Source organism: Apteryx mantelli, chromosome 16 (genome assembly GCF_036417845.1).
Source record: "Apteryx mantelli isolate bAptMan1 chromosome 16, bAptMan1.hap1, whole genome shotgun sequence".
Lineage (NCBI taxonomy): Eukaryota > Metazoa > Chordata > Aves > Apterygiformes > Apterygidae > Apteryx > Apteryx mantelli.
The window spans coordinates 18,075,747-18,092,451 of NC_089993.1; the positions used below are offsets into that span (position 1 = coordinate 18,075,747).

A 16,705-nucleotide genomic window follows, 5' to 3' on the forward strand; every position below is an offset into this window, starting at 1 on the left:
GATGGGAATTCTGCTGCCCAAATTCTCTGGGACAGGCAGGAAGAGCTGCTCCGTCCCGAGACAAACACGAAGGCTCTGGGCAGGGCAATCCCACATCTGCCCTCTCCCCCATCAGCTCTGCAGCGCAGCACGGAGACACCGGTACGTGAGACCTGGAAGCCACCTCAGCCCCAGGAGGAGATGGGCAGGGACTGGTCTGCCCAGCTCCTCGGGAGCCGCAGGTGAGACGCAACCCTGTCCCCACGCTGCCGGGGACGTCGCAGATGCAGGACGAGGGGACACCACGCCGGTGCCAGGGCCATGGCACCTACCCACCACTGGTACCATGGTAGCTGCTGGCCCAGAGAGGACCTTGGACAACCCATCACTGACGTTCAAACAACAAAAGAGGCAACAAGAAGCTCATCCGAGGACTAATTTTATTGAAAACAACAACAGGGTATAATGGGTACAGACCGTTCTCAAAAATACAAGCTAGAGGGGCTTTCTATCCAACTCGAAATCCTCTTCCACCTCAAAGCCAGCCTGGTTCCTACCCGTTCTTCAGTTCCCCCCTGCAATTTGTGGAAGGAGAGCGACCAAACTGAACCAGAACAAGAAAGTGTCAGACGGGAAGAAGGGCAGATAAGACCCGGGCCAAACGAAGCTGTGCAGAGCTGGTGACGCTCTGGTGAAGGGGCTAACCCAACGGCTGAGCTTGGCTTCGCTGACAGGGTCCCAAGCCCACCCCAGCTGCATCTCCCAGTAGCCAAAAGGGGAGATGTTCCTTTTCCCTAAAACACAGGAGCCAGGACTTTCTCCAGGAGGTGAAATGCAGCCAAAAAAAAAAAAAAAAGGCAAAAAAAATCACCATTCCCCAAAGCATCAAAAAAAAAAGGGGGGGGATGAGATAAGGGAGCAGGGAATGGGGTCACAACAAGGAGCTGGGGAAAAACAAAAGCTCCACATGAAACCAAAACCAATCCAAAGTAACCAGCTAGGATAAAAAAATACAACTGTACATCTCGGCTGCGAAGCTGTCATCCCAAGCCTGGTAACGGTGCGTGTGGTCTCGGAGAGCGTCGGGTGGTTTGCAGCGGGACCAAGGAGCCAGAAGTCGAGAACATCAATCGCTTTCTCACTTTACATTAAGGGGTGGTGGGATAAGGGCAGCCCGAGGCGGAGCAGGGCTTGGCCACCTCAGCCTGCGCTGTTTTTCTCAGGGCTTGTCTGCGCAGGGAAATGGATCCGACCAGTTACTTGGGAAAACGCTCTGCTGCGTGATTCCCCGGCACGGGTGATATTAAGGACTGAAAACGCCTGGTCCTGAACAAGCTTCCCCTGGGAGCAGCTTGCAGGAACAGGCTGCGAAAAACAGCAGTTGTAGCCTCGATCCCAGGCAGACAGGTCCTCAGCTCGGCTTCATACCGGGGCACTGCAAGAGCAGGGGGCCACGAATTTAGGGGGACTTTGCTCCTCGCTGGGTGCAGTACCCTGAACCCTGGAAATGCACCCTGAAATCCACACCTCCGGGGCATGAATTTCAGGAAAAAATGGGGTTTTGTTTTTGTTTTTTTTAAAGATTCCGTTAAAAAATAGATGTACTTCTTAAAAAAAAAAAAGTCTTAGGCCAGGGTATCTTCTAGCGACCCCTTCCCCCACCTCCCCAAATTTAGCCAGAAAATTGCTAGCCATTTCGCCAAATTTGCTGGCTGCATATACATTCACACATTCATCATTGATTTAAAAATATATATAATATATATATGCGCACACACATACACACACACAAATATATATTAGAAAAGAACAAAATCCCTCTGAAAACTCAATCTATTAATAAAAAAAAAAAAAAACCCAAATCCACAGCTGGTGCGTTTATCCTGTGATCATATACAGTAGAAGACAGAAATCCCTTTCGCTCCCGTAACTCCTTGTCGAGCGCTCAGGCTGGGAGAGCAGGGAAACACATCAGGTTTTCACAGTGGATTTGTTAGCGGAGAAGGAACCGCTCCTCCCTCCTCCCACGCAGAAGGGCTTTAATTTATAGCAAGTTAGATTAAAACTAGGAGACATGTTACAAAGTCCATTATATATAGACATAAAATGTACAACTGTCAGCAGCCCCTGTGCAAGTCGTTGGGTTTTCGATGTCGGCTGACCCGCGGCGGGCGGCCGAGGAGCTCGAAGGCAGCTTGGGACGCCCCAGGTACCAACGTGGCCTCCGAAGGAGCGCGCGGCACAGTGCGAGGTCTTACGGGAGCCCCGGGCGGGAAGGCAGATGGAGCAACCTCCTCTCCGGAGCGGGAGCCGGGGAAGGCGGAGGCAGGGACTGCCGCCGGCGTTTGACGCCTGCTTTCCGGACCGGCAGCGGGGCGAGGAGCAGGCTGCAGCGCAGACGCATCCCCCCAGCCCGGGCTGGGGAGAGAGGCAGCACCGGGGGCTCCCTTCCCTCCCCGCCACCGTGCGCCCGCGCGGCGAAGGGGGCTCTGTGCTTTGGATGAGGTGCTGTGGGCAAGCGCGGGGGGAGCGCGGGTTGAGGCTTACAGCGAGCTGGGCTCATTTTAAAATGCTGCTTTCCCCCCCCCCCCCCCAAGCGACTGGCGCATTGACTCAGTGAGGGGGGCGGGAGGGGGGCACCAGGCCTGCTGCTGCCTGGAAGAGTCCTAAGAGGTCGCGCCAGGCCTGAAGCGGACAGGGCTGCGCCCAGGCAGCCCCAGGGCCCCCTAAAGATCTCTCTAGGATCCCGGTGGCGGAGAGCTGGGCACGAAGGAAAGGAAAACGAGACCAAACTTGGTGGGATGAGGCTTTCGGGCTCCCTGGCCCCATGCAAGCAGGGGAGAACAGAAGGGGAAGGGAGTGGGAAGGCACAGGAAGAATTGCTCCCTCGGCCTTCCCCAGGCAGCAAAGGGGAATAAACACAGAAATTCCCTGGGCCATGCACCAGGCCGCTGGGGAAGGGAGAGGCCCTGTCGCGCCCTTCGCCCGGGCCCAGCCTCTTGGCCTCGGCTCAGCTACCGCGGGCACGGGCCTCTCCCCGCGCCGCTCACGGCACACGCCTGGCACCGGCCGGGGAACTCCTGAGCCTTCGGTCTCCGCGGCTTAGTCGGGTACGTGTCAGCTTCAAAAGGCTCGTCCTGGGGGATTTCGTTGGGGGCAAAGAGAAAAGAAACTGCAAGGCCGGACGGGCCCAGTGATGCCAGCGGGTTGGGGAAATGCGATTTGTGCAAACCACCACTAACACGAGTCCTCGTTCGCTCTTCGGCAGGGAAGTCGGGGTGCTGGATGGAGGGGACCGTACGCAGCCGCGAGGTCTGAGAGTTAAGAGTCCTCCCCGAGGATCTCTGTCACGAAGGAGGCCATGTCAGTCTCTTTGGTGTCGTGCAAGGTAAAGAAAGGATGTTCCTGCCAACAAGAACCGAGATAACATCAGCTCGTGCCCAAGGAAAAACGAGCACAAGAGCAGTCCCTGGGGGATCCCAAAGCTCCCATAGACGCCATCCTTTAGGTCAAAGGTTAACGCTTTCACGTTTGGCGTTTCTAGGTTTAACCCCAGCTGGACGTCCCACCTGGGCAGCTGTACTACCATCACTTGAGGCTGTTAGTCTAAACCCACCAGGTGCAGGTGGCAAAGGGAGAAAACACCTAGAAGCCCCAACTCCCCGACCTTACAGCATCCCTCCAGCCTGGACGTGCTACGTCCACCCCGCTATGCACCTCCAAGGCTGAGGAGTCACCCCCATCTCCTGTTGTCTCATTTTTAGGGCTACCGGATCATTCATTACACTTTTAAAACATGTTGGAAGACTAAAATACCAGAGGAAATGGCTCCGCACTTACCATAAGTTCTAAATAGTTCATTCGCTCAGCAGGGTTCTTCCTTAAGCTGGAAGAGAAAAATGGGAAAAATGGGCTGTGGGTTCTTTTTTTGCTGTACATGGTCTATCACAACCCCTTTCTCCTGGGCAGCACCCATTCCTCTACCCCCTTGGCCATGCAGGTTTGAACCACAGGACCCTGCAAAACAGCCAGGCAGGTAACTGGAAAAGGCCGACTTGCAGAATTTCGCCACGAAGAGCGCAAGGCAAGCAGCCTGCGGGCTGCAGGCTGCCGTTCGCCACCTTGTTCTTCCCCCCAGAGCAGCACAAAGGGGAAGGAGAAGACATGGTTTCCCACCACTCGGGAGGGTGGGCAGACTCTCGGGGCTCGTTCGAGACTCAGCTCGGTGGGCTCACCTCTGTCTAGCCGCTCAAAGCAAGCGGCACAGAGGCGGCAGAGCTACACCCCAATGGCAGCAGCTCGCCAGCTCCTGCACAGTCCCCACAAAGCCACAAATCAGCTTTTACCCAGAGGCACCCAGACACTGCGAGGGGTTTGTTCTTGTTTCATTGCCACTTTGCCAGAAACCACCAAAATTTCAGCAGCATCAACAGCAAAAGGGGAAGAGAAACCTCTTCGCTTTCCAACCAGCTTGAATGAGTCAGGCTGAGAGCAAAACCAGTCTGGGCAGCACTTCCTGCTGTGGCCAAATGCCATCCTCGGGATGCGGAGGTAGGGAGAAACAGGCTCCGAAATGACAAACCCAGTGCCACGCTTTACTCTAACCTCTATGGATCAGGACTCCTGTCCAGCCAGGCTGGGAGAAGCAGCCAGTCCCTGCTGGAGACTCACCACTGTGCCGTGAAGTCCACAAACTCCTTGGAGAAGCGATCAGCAGGCAGCTGGGGCGAAGGCTCCTCCACCACTTGCTTGAGCTGCTGGAAGGGGGTCCCCCAGGACTCGTATGGGAAGCGAAGAATGGCCAGTTCGATCTGAGGAAGAAGACAGGCTGAAGACCAGGCCTCATCCCCACACAGCCTGCCCACCTCAGCGTCTGAAGCAAACTTGGATTCAAAATGAAAAGCCTCTTTCCTCACAAACCATTTTCGATTTGGGTCAGACCTTTTTTTTATTTTTTAATAAATAAAAAGACCCAGAGGCTAAAAATACTTCCTTCTGAGGTCTGCTCAAATTAACACACTTACAGAAAGCAGCCAAAGATACAGAAAGTGGGGATTATTTAAAAAGAGAGTAACAGCACACACACCATTTCTGCACTAGCTTCCAAAGTGCTCTGCTCACCATAAACTGGCCTCTGGGCTTCAGACTAGTATTGCATGACCTAGACACAAAAAAATCCACAAAGCCAAGAAAAAACAAATGCTACAACATCACTTAGACTTTGCCAAGCCACCTCGGCCGAGTGCTTTGTACCAGGCACCTTTGCTCCATCACCCATCCAAGCAGAGCACAGCCCATTACAGGTCTTGGGCAGCCTCCTCACACCAAGGGCCCACTCCTGCCTCGACACACACGGCAAGACCTCCAGACCTGCCTAGCAGGGTGAGACGGGACCAAGGAATGAGAAATCTGAAAGGATGCTGGGCAGAGCAGAGGTCCCTGCCTGCACCTGGCTCAGATCTGAGGAACTGCCTGGGGAACTCATTCCTGCTGCTGGAAAACTGAATGAAACCACCTTCCCGGAAAGGCCTGGATTAGCCCTGCACCTCTCTGGCCCTAAAAAACAGCTGGTTTGAAATCAGTCAAACCCCTTCAGAAATAAAAAACAGGAAGCCAGCCCAGAAGGAAGACATTAGAGGGAATCACACAGGTCGGGGCTCCATTCAGCTGCAGGCTGGCAGACTTTCAGCAAGGTCCCCTCTCCAATCCAGCTTTGAAAAGGTTCAGGGGTTTCACCATTCACACAGTCTCCCATCCCACAGCTTCCTGCATCTCAGGAGGAAAGCCAGAGCCTGATTACATTTCCAGCCTGCTTCATGGCCAGCCAACCAGCTTAGCTCTGCTCCGCACTGGCACATGGACACCAACAGGAAGAGGGTTTTGGCTTTGGCGTTGTGGACAAGACTGGCTGGGGAAGAGGGAACATTTGCCCAGAGATCTGTGTAGCACACACAAAAACAGGGATGCAAAGCCCAAAACTAAGGTTACTGCTAAGAGGGCACAGGAAAAATTCCTGAAAATAATCTACCCACACAGAGGGAGTCTCCTGGAAAGCAAGAGAACCATTCCCAAACGGCATCTCCTTCGAGCCAACAACTGGGATTTCCTTTGTCCTCTGGCGCCAGAAGATTTCAGCTGCTTTCTGTAAGATCCGTTTCTTGTAGGAGGTAGATAAATTGTCCTGAGCAGCTGCAATTTTGGAACTGAAAGTATTTCCCCTTCCTGTTGGCTGCTGTAAGCTACCTCACAGGCAGCACTGCTGCAAACCATGTACGCTACCCTGAGCTGAAGCAGGGGAGACCAGCTCATCCCGATACTCCTAGGACACCTTGCTAATGTGGGAGGGTTGTGCATACAGGAAGGCTGTGACACAGCCACAGCAAACCCTGCTCCTTGGAACCAGCTCCACTGACTGCCTCTACAGCCGGCGCCTAAGGAAACTGCAAAGCAAAGTCTTAAAGGTGGTTTTAAAAGCTGGACTCTTGAACGCCCAAGTGGCCCTACTGTCATGCAGATATTGACCCCTGGCAGGGTGCAGGCCAGGCCATCATAGTTCAGAGCTAACAGGAGGCATTCGGAACCGCATCCCGCACAGTGCACTCTGGGAAACCCAAGCAGAGAGGTGCATGGCGACCACGCTGGGGTAACAGGCCTTTAGGTAGGCCTCAGGATCCAGCAGGAGCACACGAGAGAGAAGAGGAGGAAAGAGAAGGGGCAGGCAGATGGGTTATCTCCAGTCAAGCTAACCAGTGAACTCAGCAAGAGCCACAGCAGCGGTGGCAACACCTGGCTGTGCACACCGGCTCGCAGCTCTCTGCCCAGGGTAAGGTATCCCTGGATGCACAGAGCAGCACCACAGCACTGTGTCTTGGGTAATTTGGCTCATGCCCTAAGTAACAAGCTCAGAATTTGGCCCATTTGGTGCACAACCACCTGGGGTGAAGCTATCAGATGCCTCTGAGCATGGCAGGGTTAAAGCCCAGCCAGCAAAGACCCTGTCCCACCCCCAGGAATGCCGGGTGCAGCCCTCCTACATTACCATTGTGATCCCGAGACTCCAGACGTCCGACTTCACGTTGTAGCCCTTCTGGTTCAGCTCAGGGTTTATCCTCTCCGGCTGTAACAGCAAAATGAAAGATACTACAGCTCTATCTTGTTTTCCCAGAGCAAACCACACAGAGCAAATCTCTGGCTACAAATCCCAGGCTGGGTGGATTCTCCTGGCTCATGTTCAGGCACAGACCTTCCCAAGAGGGCAGGGTTTGAGGTTACATCTACAAGCACTGATGAAGGCCACATTTTGCTCCACATAACCCACATGAACTCTCCTCCAGCTCCCAAGCAAGACTTGTACAATCCATGTAGCATGACCCCCAGGGGTGTAATTTACCCCCCAGAGATGCCATGGATGGCAATGGGAAATTCAAAGCAACTTGAGAGGAAGAAACAAACTTTAAAATGATTCTGCCAAGAGAAGCCTCAGCATCTTCTAGCCAACTGGGAGCAGCCCTTTCAACCACCACAAACAGCTAGCCAGCCCTCTAGCCTTCTGCAAATGGAAGGTGATGAAGGAAGAGACTGCCATAGGATTAATGCAAACAGTAGGGCTTAGAGGGAGTCTAATCCCATCCTTAGAGGACTCTGCTGAGTCAGGATGCCAGAGCATGCTGCAGTGGTTTCTATCTCAGGACAGAGGTGAATCAGGACTGATTTCTAAGGGACAGCCTCGTCAAGTCAAGGCTGACGGCAGCTGAAGAACGACAAGTTAGATTCCACATGAGCACACTTACAGCCATGTATGGTTTGCAGCCAGCATCCATGGTCTTTGCCACAGAGTCCACCAAGTAACCGCTGATTCCAAAGTCACACATTTTCACATGTCCCTCCTTGTTGATAAGCACATTGGAAGGTTTCACATCTAAGAGAGAAAACATGAGAGAGCAGATCAAGTCTTCTGCTGAGGTACCACAGAGCTACTACAGGAGCAGAGCCTGTGAAAATACTCCCTGCTGGCCTGAGAGAGGATTAGGAGGGCCTTAAAACAAGGGAAAAGAGGCAAAACCCCACCATTCCTTTGTTTCAATAAAGGCTGTTCACCAGAACACTAAAACCAGGCCCTCAGGGTAGAAGAGGCCTCCTCTCTAACAAAGCAGGTCAAAAGGCCCTTATGTGGCTGAAATAAGATGCTGAGGAGTTAATGCCCACCTCCTTAGGAGAGACTTATGTGCACAACACAGCCTTAACTGCTCAACTCCCATTGAGTTCTTGGGACAGCTCATGTCTCAATCATCACAATCTGTCCAGAGGGTATACAAGAAACTACACCAGGATGAAGAACAGGACCTGGGCATTAAGATTCCCATCCTTGATTTGCAAGGTCTCTTTCAGACCACACCTTACTAAAACTACCCAGGCAGGAAAGTTAGGGGATTTTGTCCACAAGAGCCACCTGCAGTTCATCTCTCTACTCAGAGAGAGAGAGCCAGAGATACCCATAACAATTCAGACAGCGACAAAATCAGTCCTAATGTTCAACCCTTCCTCTGTAAAGGAGGAAAAGAACAGCATCATGCAAGTAGACACATGAAGGGTACCTCTCTGGGTCAGGCCTTGGGCATTCAGGTCTGTCCACCACGGTCCCAAATTCCCTTAGATACCACTGTAGGCATCTCAGAGGCACACACTCCACATATTTTGCGGAAAGGACTCTTTGCATAACCTGTTTCAAGGCTAGAACTCCAGCCACATCATGCTAATCCCATCCACTACGTACCTCTATGGATCACAGACAGTTTGCTGTGCAGATGCTCCAGCGCTCGTATAATCTGGTGATAAAAAGAGCGAAAGAGTCAGTCACACATAGCATTAACCTTTCACTGCAAACACACTGCCCATTTCCAAACGCTGTGTCCTGCATAAAGACCTCCGAAGGGCTGCAGTCAGCAAACCCGACTCTGAGAGCAAAATGTAACCTTACGGTGCCAAGTTACACACAAGGGGTGTTATGAATCACCACAAGACTCAGGGGATGCACAAAACTACATGTGAACCCGAGAGGTACTCACAGACACGGCCATTTTCCCCAAGATGTCTTCAGGGATGGTTTTCTTCTTCTCTAGCACCTTCTTGTAGAATTTATCTAGGGAGGTGTCCATGAGCTCCATGCAGATCCACACATCGCCCTGCAGACAGAGAAAAGCCGTTGATGGGGGAGAGGGGATGTCCCGGCACCCCAGGAGCTGAAGGGAGCGGTGTGGACAGATGCTGCCCCTTTCACACAGGGCAACCTGAAGTCCCCATTGTGCAACCACTGCTGGCCTCATGCCAGCACACAGGCACTGCACTGAACAGAGACGGACATGGCTGTTTAGGTATCACCAAAACTACTATGGAAGTGAGGAAAGGACCTCAATCCCCTGGGTAGCGTGGGAGCTGAACGCTGCCTGAAGGAGGCAAGCTAATGACTTTAAATCATGGCAGCACCTCAAATAGCCCAGCTTGGCTGAAGAAAGCAGAGGCGGTTTGAGATAAATTTGCACCTCCAGTAAAATCACACACACCCAAGCTGCTGCACAGCCCGCTAGCTCTCACACTATCTCACTACCTCTCGGAAGAGGGCTCCGTAGAAGGTGACAGTGTAGAAGCAGTCAACTGTCCTCATGGAGATGTCCAAGTCCATCAATAACCTCTTCTGCTCCTGAGTGTTCACAGTCGCTCGAATTCTCTGGGACGAAAAAAAAAAAAAAAAAAATTGGGGGAGAGGAAAAAAAAGATGTTTTTTGATGTAGGTGGAATAACACTATAATCTATGGAGGGAGACACCCTCACTCTGATTCAAAGGACCTGTGGTTTTGAGTCCCAGGCAAGCATTTTGCACTTATTTTGCAGGGAGCACTCCAGGGAGATGCCCGATCTCCTCTTTCAGACAGCACCCTAACAAATTACAAAAACCTTGGCAAACTCTGCAGCAGATGTGGGATCAGGCCAGCAGCCTGAATGGGCACTTTGACATCCAAACTCTGCTCTGTCTAACTGGGTGTGGGCACTGAGCCTGGATTTCAGCGCCTGCTTATCGAGAGCAGCAGTGCCCAGACGATATCAGCACGGAGTCTGCCCACACCCTCGCAAGAGCCAAGCCACACAAGGCTGCGCAGGGACACCAGAGACTGCCAAGCCAAGACAAGCCTCCCTCATCTCCATGTCCTCATCTCGCTATGACCGTTCAGCAGAGCCTCTCTGCTCCCTTGGAGCCTCCTGTTGCAATTCCCAGCCCCCTCAGCAACAAGTGGTCCTCACCTTCACAGCCATGATGGTGCCGCTCTGAGCATGCCGGACTTTCTCCACCACGCCGTAGGCCCCACGGCCCAGCTCTGAAATAGTCACCAAGTCATCAGCCTCCACCTCGAAGTTCTTTAGGGAGAGAGACAAAAATCAGACAGGCGCCCGCTCATCGCCAAAGACATCAGCAGAGGTTCGATACTAGCACCTCACCAACGCAGAGCACTTCCAAATGACAGGACCCCAGCAGCTCTTATATGTAGGGGAGGCATCACACTTAGAAGAGAAGATGAATATATTTTTTGCTCTGTATCTGCTGAACCAGAGCCCAAACCCTCTCACTCTACTCACCAGGGCTCATTTAATTTCCCCTCTGCAGCTGGAGATCAGGAGTTTTATCCTTTACATCAGGGCACTCCGCCACTGCAAAGGGCACCAAAGGTTGGTGCCTCTTCCCCTGTTCGGGACTGCCGACACGAGGGTATTTCTGTGGTTGCTGAAGCAACTTGCAGGATTTTATCAGCTCCTCTGCCAACACGGGCGGCAATCGAGAGCCTCTGCCACTTCCCATTCCAAATCCCCATGCTCAGCTGGGGTTCCCTCGCCCTCCCCTCGCCGGGCCCTGGGTGATCGTCGGTCACAAATAACACCTAGGTGTCTAATAACACCTCGGCTTACACAAAACCTCTCTTAGATGGGATGGTGCACACAGCAACACATTGACTCAGCTCCTAATATCAGGGAGCTCAAACGAATTCTGCCTGCTTTCGACACTTTCTCCCACCACCAGAAATCAGCCAACAGGGTAAAATGTGAGCTAGCGCTGAGGAAGGAGCTTAGGCAAATGCAATTACATAAGCCTCGTTTCAAGCAGAAAAAAATCCCCAGTGCTCAGACAACCTGAGCGCCCCATGCAGCAGGGAGCGAGCAAGTTTCTGTGCAACCCAACAACAAGTTTCCCTAAACAAGAGTTAGCCTGTAATTGTCTGCTCCGCTGGGCAGGGCACAAACTGTTTGAGTGAGACATGGGCTATTTTTGGACTCTGCGTTCATTGCTCTTAATAAGTTACAGGCCTTCTTTTAGCCAGGCAGGGCTTTATCCAGCTTCTATTTTTCCTCTGGTCTCAGGGAACAAAAATAATACCAGGATGCCAAATTGACCCAGTAGCCACAAAGGCGGCGAGGGTGGGAAAAGCATGTATCGCGCAGCGTCGGAAACAATGCCTCCAAGTTACGCCCAGAGCGGAGCGGAAACAGCGTTTCATGTGAAGAAGCAAAGCTGGGAGATGTGGCTGCCGGGCTGCTGGCCAGCAAGTCCCCCTGCATGCTGGCCGCGGGGACACGCAGCAGCCGGGAGCGACCAGCTCCGCCGGACGTTCCAGCCAGCCCCAGCTCCATTTATTCAAACCAGATGTGTCTGGCAGGCGGCCGAGGCCGGGATCAAGAGAGGTCTGTGCTTGAGCTCAGCGGTAAGATATGCGCTGCCTAGCGCAGGGAGGTGCCAGCCCCTTTCCGGGCAGGATGGTGGATCCGGTAAGGAGGAGAGTGGGGCTAAGGGGAACGCATGCAACCCCACAGCTCGCTGCCCCGGGCAGCTGGCAGAGGTGCAGTGCAGGCTCGAAGCTCCCACGGGGGCCTCCGGGAAGGATCTGGTGGTGCTTTTCAGGACACATATTCTGCAACCGTTCCAGATTATTGTGTTTTCTTTTTTCCTGGCATTTACCCTAAGGCTTCCCCAGAAGCTGGCAGTTCCCAGCACTCTCCAGGAACCCTGCCCAGCAACAGAGGCAATGCACCAACCGGATCGGCACTGTTCCTTCCCTGCATCGCTCACCCCATGGCCTGGGGGGTTTGAGCCAATAATGGGGATGCAGGACAATGCCTGCAAGGATTTAAGGGATCCAAGGTCATCATCCGTCCCCATGGCCCAAAGCTGGACTTATGCCCAAGCCCTCTTCCTCCATCCCACATTGTGTCGCTCCAAACACCTGGATCAGGCAGCTCCTGCAACCACCAGAGCAGGCAGAGCCCAGCTGGTGTTTATCAGAGAAGGGATGTTCCCAGCCAGCCACTTTCCTTGATATCATTTTATCACGAACAAGCAGCAGTAAATGCTCAGTTGCATCTTGTACCCTTAACGGTGGGCAACTCTGTCGGGGGAACCACTCGGATAAACGTACCACAGGGAAGGCAGCGAGTCCAGAGAGCTTCTCCCAAGCTCCAGCGCTCTCCCTTTGCACACACCACTGCCCAGGCTGCTGCACAGTGCGTCTCGCCCGAGCTATTAATACACACGACACAATGGCCAGAAAACACAGGCAGCGGCATTGCTTTCTGGAGCCAGCCAAAGCTTCCTCTCCTCTCCCCTCCCTTCCCTCCTATCTCTCCCCTGGCCCTAAAACCTTGCTCCGAGGACTAGGGGCCCAGGTCTCATCAGCTGAGCCACCTGCCCAGCCTGGAAAGTAAGCAGCTAGATATAGGGCTGATCCAATGCACAGGATGGTATTTTTAGCGCACTTGCAATCAGCCTTCTGCAGCCCCAGGAGAGCCCGTAACAAGAGAATGAAATAAAAGAGAGGCAGTGGCTATTTCTAGCAGTGTTTTTCATCAGGTCAGTAGGAATAGCTTTGGAGAGCCAGAAAGCAGCTTTGTGCCCAGCTTCTCTTTGGACACCAACAGTAAAACAGCCCTGGAGATCAGCAGGACAAGAGGGACTTTGTTTGCAGCAGCCGGAGAGCACAGTGAGGTCATGCTGATTTAGTGCGGATGGACTGGATCTTTCCATTCAGACTGAGGTCATGGGCAGGGCTGTTCAGGGAGCTTTGTGACCTCTCGCTATGGACAAAATTGCACACTGCTTGCACACTGCCTCCTAGGCCAGACCTCGGCACCACCTGCCTGCCAGCCATCACCTGCAGGGACTGCCTCCAGCCAGGAGAGACCAGCCAGCGAGTGCACGGGCTCACGGATGAGCCCGTCTTGCAGCTGGGGTGCTCTGCAGTCACACACGCCCATCTGAGCCTCCATCCCAGACACCAAAGCCTGCACCTCACCCACAATCCCGACTGCCAAGAACCACAGCCTAGACAGCGGCGGCTCAGGAGACCCAAGGTCTCCCTGTACAACTTGTGCACCTTAAAGGTACTGATATAAGGAAGCAGAGATGAAATACAGCATGCAGTGAGCACCTGAAGAGCAGCAGGCCACGTCAATCCACGCTGCCTGGGGTGCTGGGATTCCCCAGCACCGTGGTCATGCCTGCCAGTGCTTTGGGCACACCATGGACAAGCTGGGCCTTGGGGCCACCAGCAACTCGCAGGCAGAATGAGGCTTTGCAAACCTGGTGTGCTGGCCCCTCTGCCACTACCTTCACCGCTGCTTCTGGTAACCTGGTCCCTGCTGTGGGGCAGACACTGGGAGCCAAGGACTTCCCAGCAGGGAATTTCCACCTTCATGACAGAAGGAACAGGATAATCCCCTGAACAGAACTGGTCATAGGGTTTTCCACTTCACCCAAAACTCAGGAATCAATTTATGAATTCCTCCCACCCAGCAAGCTTAGCTCTGCCCTTCAGGATCTGTCTCAACTAGTCACTGCTCTAAATACTAGCACAGAGGCCCAGTGTTCAACAGAGAAAAGGTCTTGCTGAGGGACATCTCATCCCTTCAAAGACCCCTCCCTGAGGTGCACAAGGAGGGCACTGTCCTTCTCATGGGTGTTCAAGTGTGCTTTGAAATATCAACATCTGATTTTACAAGTTGACATGACAGTACTATACATGAAACTTGCCATAAAAGCAGCAAGCAAGATTGGAAGCAAGCAAAAAGAAACCACACTGACACGTACTTTATCTCCAATGGTAATGAATGTTCTGGAGTCCAAGTTCCTCGGGGGTCTGCAAGAAAAGAGAGAGAGAGAAAGAGTCAGCAGAAAGCATAGCTTTGTTATCCTTCTTCTTAGCCAAAACCAGGTTTCACGTTCCTTCAAGCACTTTCAGCCACTGCTTTCCACGGTGCCTCATCATCATGCGTTCAAATCAGCCCCCTCCAAACACTCACAAAAGCTTTAATTGTGCAAGTAATACCTCAGTCCACACCCACAAAGCATTTGCTGAATGCAGCCAGCAAGAACCCAAAAGAGTCAGTTAGATCAGGCATGGATCAAATCAACACGCTAAGAAACCACCTCTGTTCAGGAGGTGAGCCCAAGGAACCGAGATTGATCAGATGAGGTGTTTCTGCAGCAGAGCAGCTCAGCTGTCATGTTTTGACAGGCAGGTGTTGTAACAGTACAGCCACATAGCTTGAAACACACGCCCAGAGAACAACAGGTAATTCCTCAAGCGTGAGTCATTTGTGTACACTTGAAAGCCTGTTGTAGTCAGCCTGGCATGCAGAGAAGCCTAGCATTTTACAGTGTCACACGACACCAGGCAGGTGAAAGTCTTCCTTTATGGCTTTTTCCTCATTGCTGGCCACTTCCCATTACTTGCAGCATGGTACTTTTATAGCTGACATTAGCTTTTTGTCTCTTGTGCCTTGCTTCTATGCTCTCCCCATCTCCTGTGACCTTGCAAGAGTGGGAATTGCCCAATTTGTTTGGCCTTCTAATTCCCATTAGAGCAATAAGGCAACCTCCAGCTTCAAGGAAGTACTCAGTCTCACAGTGAAAGCCTTGAACTGTGCAAATATTTGTATTATATCTTGGAAAGTTCAGAGAAAAGAAATTGTGGATGCTTGGCACCAGCCTTCTCAGAAGTGCTCTGGGCATGCAAGCGCCCAGCAAACTCAGGCGTGACACTTTCTCCAGGGGAAATTCAAACACTGATAGGAGCAAAGAGAGACACAGCCGCAGGGGGAAGGAGGCGGCTGTTGCACGCAGGGCTTGGAGTGTGCACGCTATACTGCATAGTCCTAATGGGGGAGTGGTCCTCCCCTGGGGGATCTGTCCTATCTGGGTTTTTAGGTAGTGATAATTCCCCTTTGGGGATTTCACTGCTCTCCTGGAGCTGGGATGGTCTCTGGAGAGGGTTTCTGGAGCAAACAAGGATCAGTGGTGGGAACACAGCCCAAGGTGTTTTGGAAGATCACATGGAAGAAGAATTTTAGTTGTCTGCTCTTTGTCAAACTGAGTGCTGCTATACTTCATTCTCCCCTACAGCACAACAAGCGTCAGATGCATGAAACAAACAGGGCAGAGAAATTCCAGTGCCCTGAGATACAGCTGGGCACTGGCCCCTGGCACCAAGTAGTATGTGGCAGAGCACCACAAGATGTTCTGTGTCGTCCTCACGCCAAGGCAGGAAGCTGTGAGTGATGCACAGGTCACAGGGAGGATGTCATGACACAAAGGACATCTTGCCAACCCTCATCCTCCTACACCTGCCTCAGTCCAGCTGCCACCATCTCTTCTCTTCCCCTGCACTAAAAACCTTCACCTCTTCTGTCCCAGAGAAGGAAGACACATTGCCCTCTTCACCAAGCCTTTGTCCCTTGGCATCAGCAGAGCTGTGGAAGGAAGACAGAAGAAAGTCTCCCAGCAAGGCCTTTGCCCTTCAGCTATTTTAAGTCAAAGAGGCGCCTCCCAGAGAGGCACACACTGGGTACGTGTGTGCATGCAATTGTGCAAGCGTGTGTAATTCCCTGTCATCACCTGCAAGCCATAACTTAAGGAAAAGAGAACACCCTAACTATGCTGATTTTGTAAAGTCTACATGGGCCTTCCCCCTTCTTCCCCATCAGCCAGCTCTGAATCCAGGTGCTCTGGAGAACCGCAGGTTGGTTTCAAGCAGCGGAGACACTTACGTTGTGTTGGCAACAGGCTGCTTGATGGTGAAACATGATATCCGTTTCTTCTTGCTCTTTACTAGAAGAGAAGATACACATGCGAGCGACAGACATTTTTACTTCTTTCAAGCATCCTCTCGCCACAGCTACCAGCTGGCCAGGCCCAGCAACACTGCAGCCCAGCTCCATCCAAACTCAATGGAACTGCTCTTCTGCAAACTCCCTCCTCCCATAGCAATGGCCCTGTCCTTCTGCCCCGTCTACAGAGCTGTAGGAGCTGGAGCTGTTCCAGAGCCCAAATGAGCTTGGATCCAGTAAAAATTCCTCCTGGCACAGACCTAGCACTAAAACTCCAGTGAGGGGAGTTAGGGCCTGAACCTCTTGCATTGCATAGCTACATCAAGGCTACATGACCAGGCCACTGCGCTCACACCCATTGCCCAGTGTCAGAAGCAACAGTCAGAAGCGCAAGTGGGTCTCAACACCCCTGTTGAGCACTTGCCCTCAGAAATGCCCAGAAGTGCATTGATGGGGACCATTTTCCAAGTCCCTTAGCCAAGCACTGCCTTGCAATGCTCCTCAGCCAACCCAGCACTGCTCTTAACCCCCCGTGGCCACTAACAGTCTCTCCTGGTTTTGATTTTTAATTGCTGATGTTTAG

General features: G+C 52.6%; 1 protein-coding gene across 2 annotated transcripts in view; it reads right to left on the reverse strand.

The window, feature by feature from the left end:
• Positions 1–405: 405 nt before the first annotated feature.
• The window catches only part of MAP2K3 (mitogen-activated protein kinase kinase 3), a 41,212-nt gene continuing 24,912 nt past the window's right edge, over positions 406–16,705 (reverse strand). For both annotated transcript variants that reach the window (XM_067306380.1, XM_013945490.2), the window contains exons 3-13: positions 16,063–16,123; positions 14,105–14,153; positions 10,276–10,389; positions 9,584–9,703; positions 9,045–9,161; positions 8,753–8,804; positions 7,770–7,897; positions 7,019–7,096; positions 4,651–4,790; positions 3,820–3,865; positions 406–3,384 (exon numbers count right to left, since the gene is read on the reverse strand). In XM_067306380.1, coding sequence (XP_067162481.1) covers positions 3,301–3,384; positions 3,820–3,865; positions 4,651–4,790; positions 7,019–7,096; positions 7,770–7,897; positions 8,753–8,804; positions 9,045–9,161; positions 9,584–9,703; positions 10,276–10,389; positions 14,105–14,153; positions 16,063–16,123 — 989 coding nt within the window. In that variant the 3' untranslated portion in view covers positions 406–3,300. The remainder of the gene's footprint in view (positions 3,385–3,819; positions 3,866–4,650; positions 4,791–7,018; positions 7,097–7,769; positions 7,898–8,752; positions 8,805–9,044; positions 9,162–9,583; positions 9,704–10,275; positions 10,390–14,104; positions 14,154–16,062; positions 16,124–16,705) is intronic.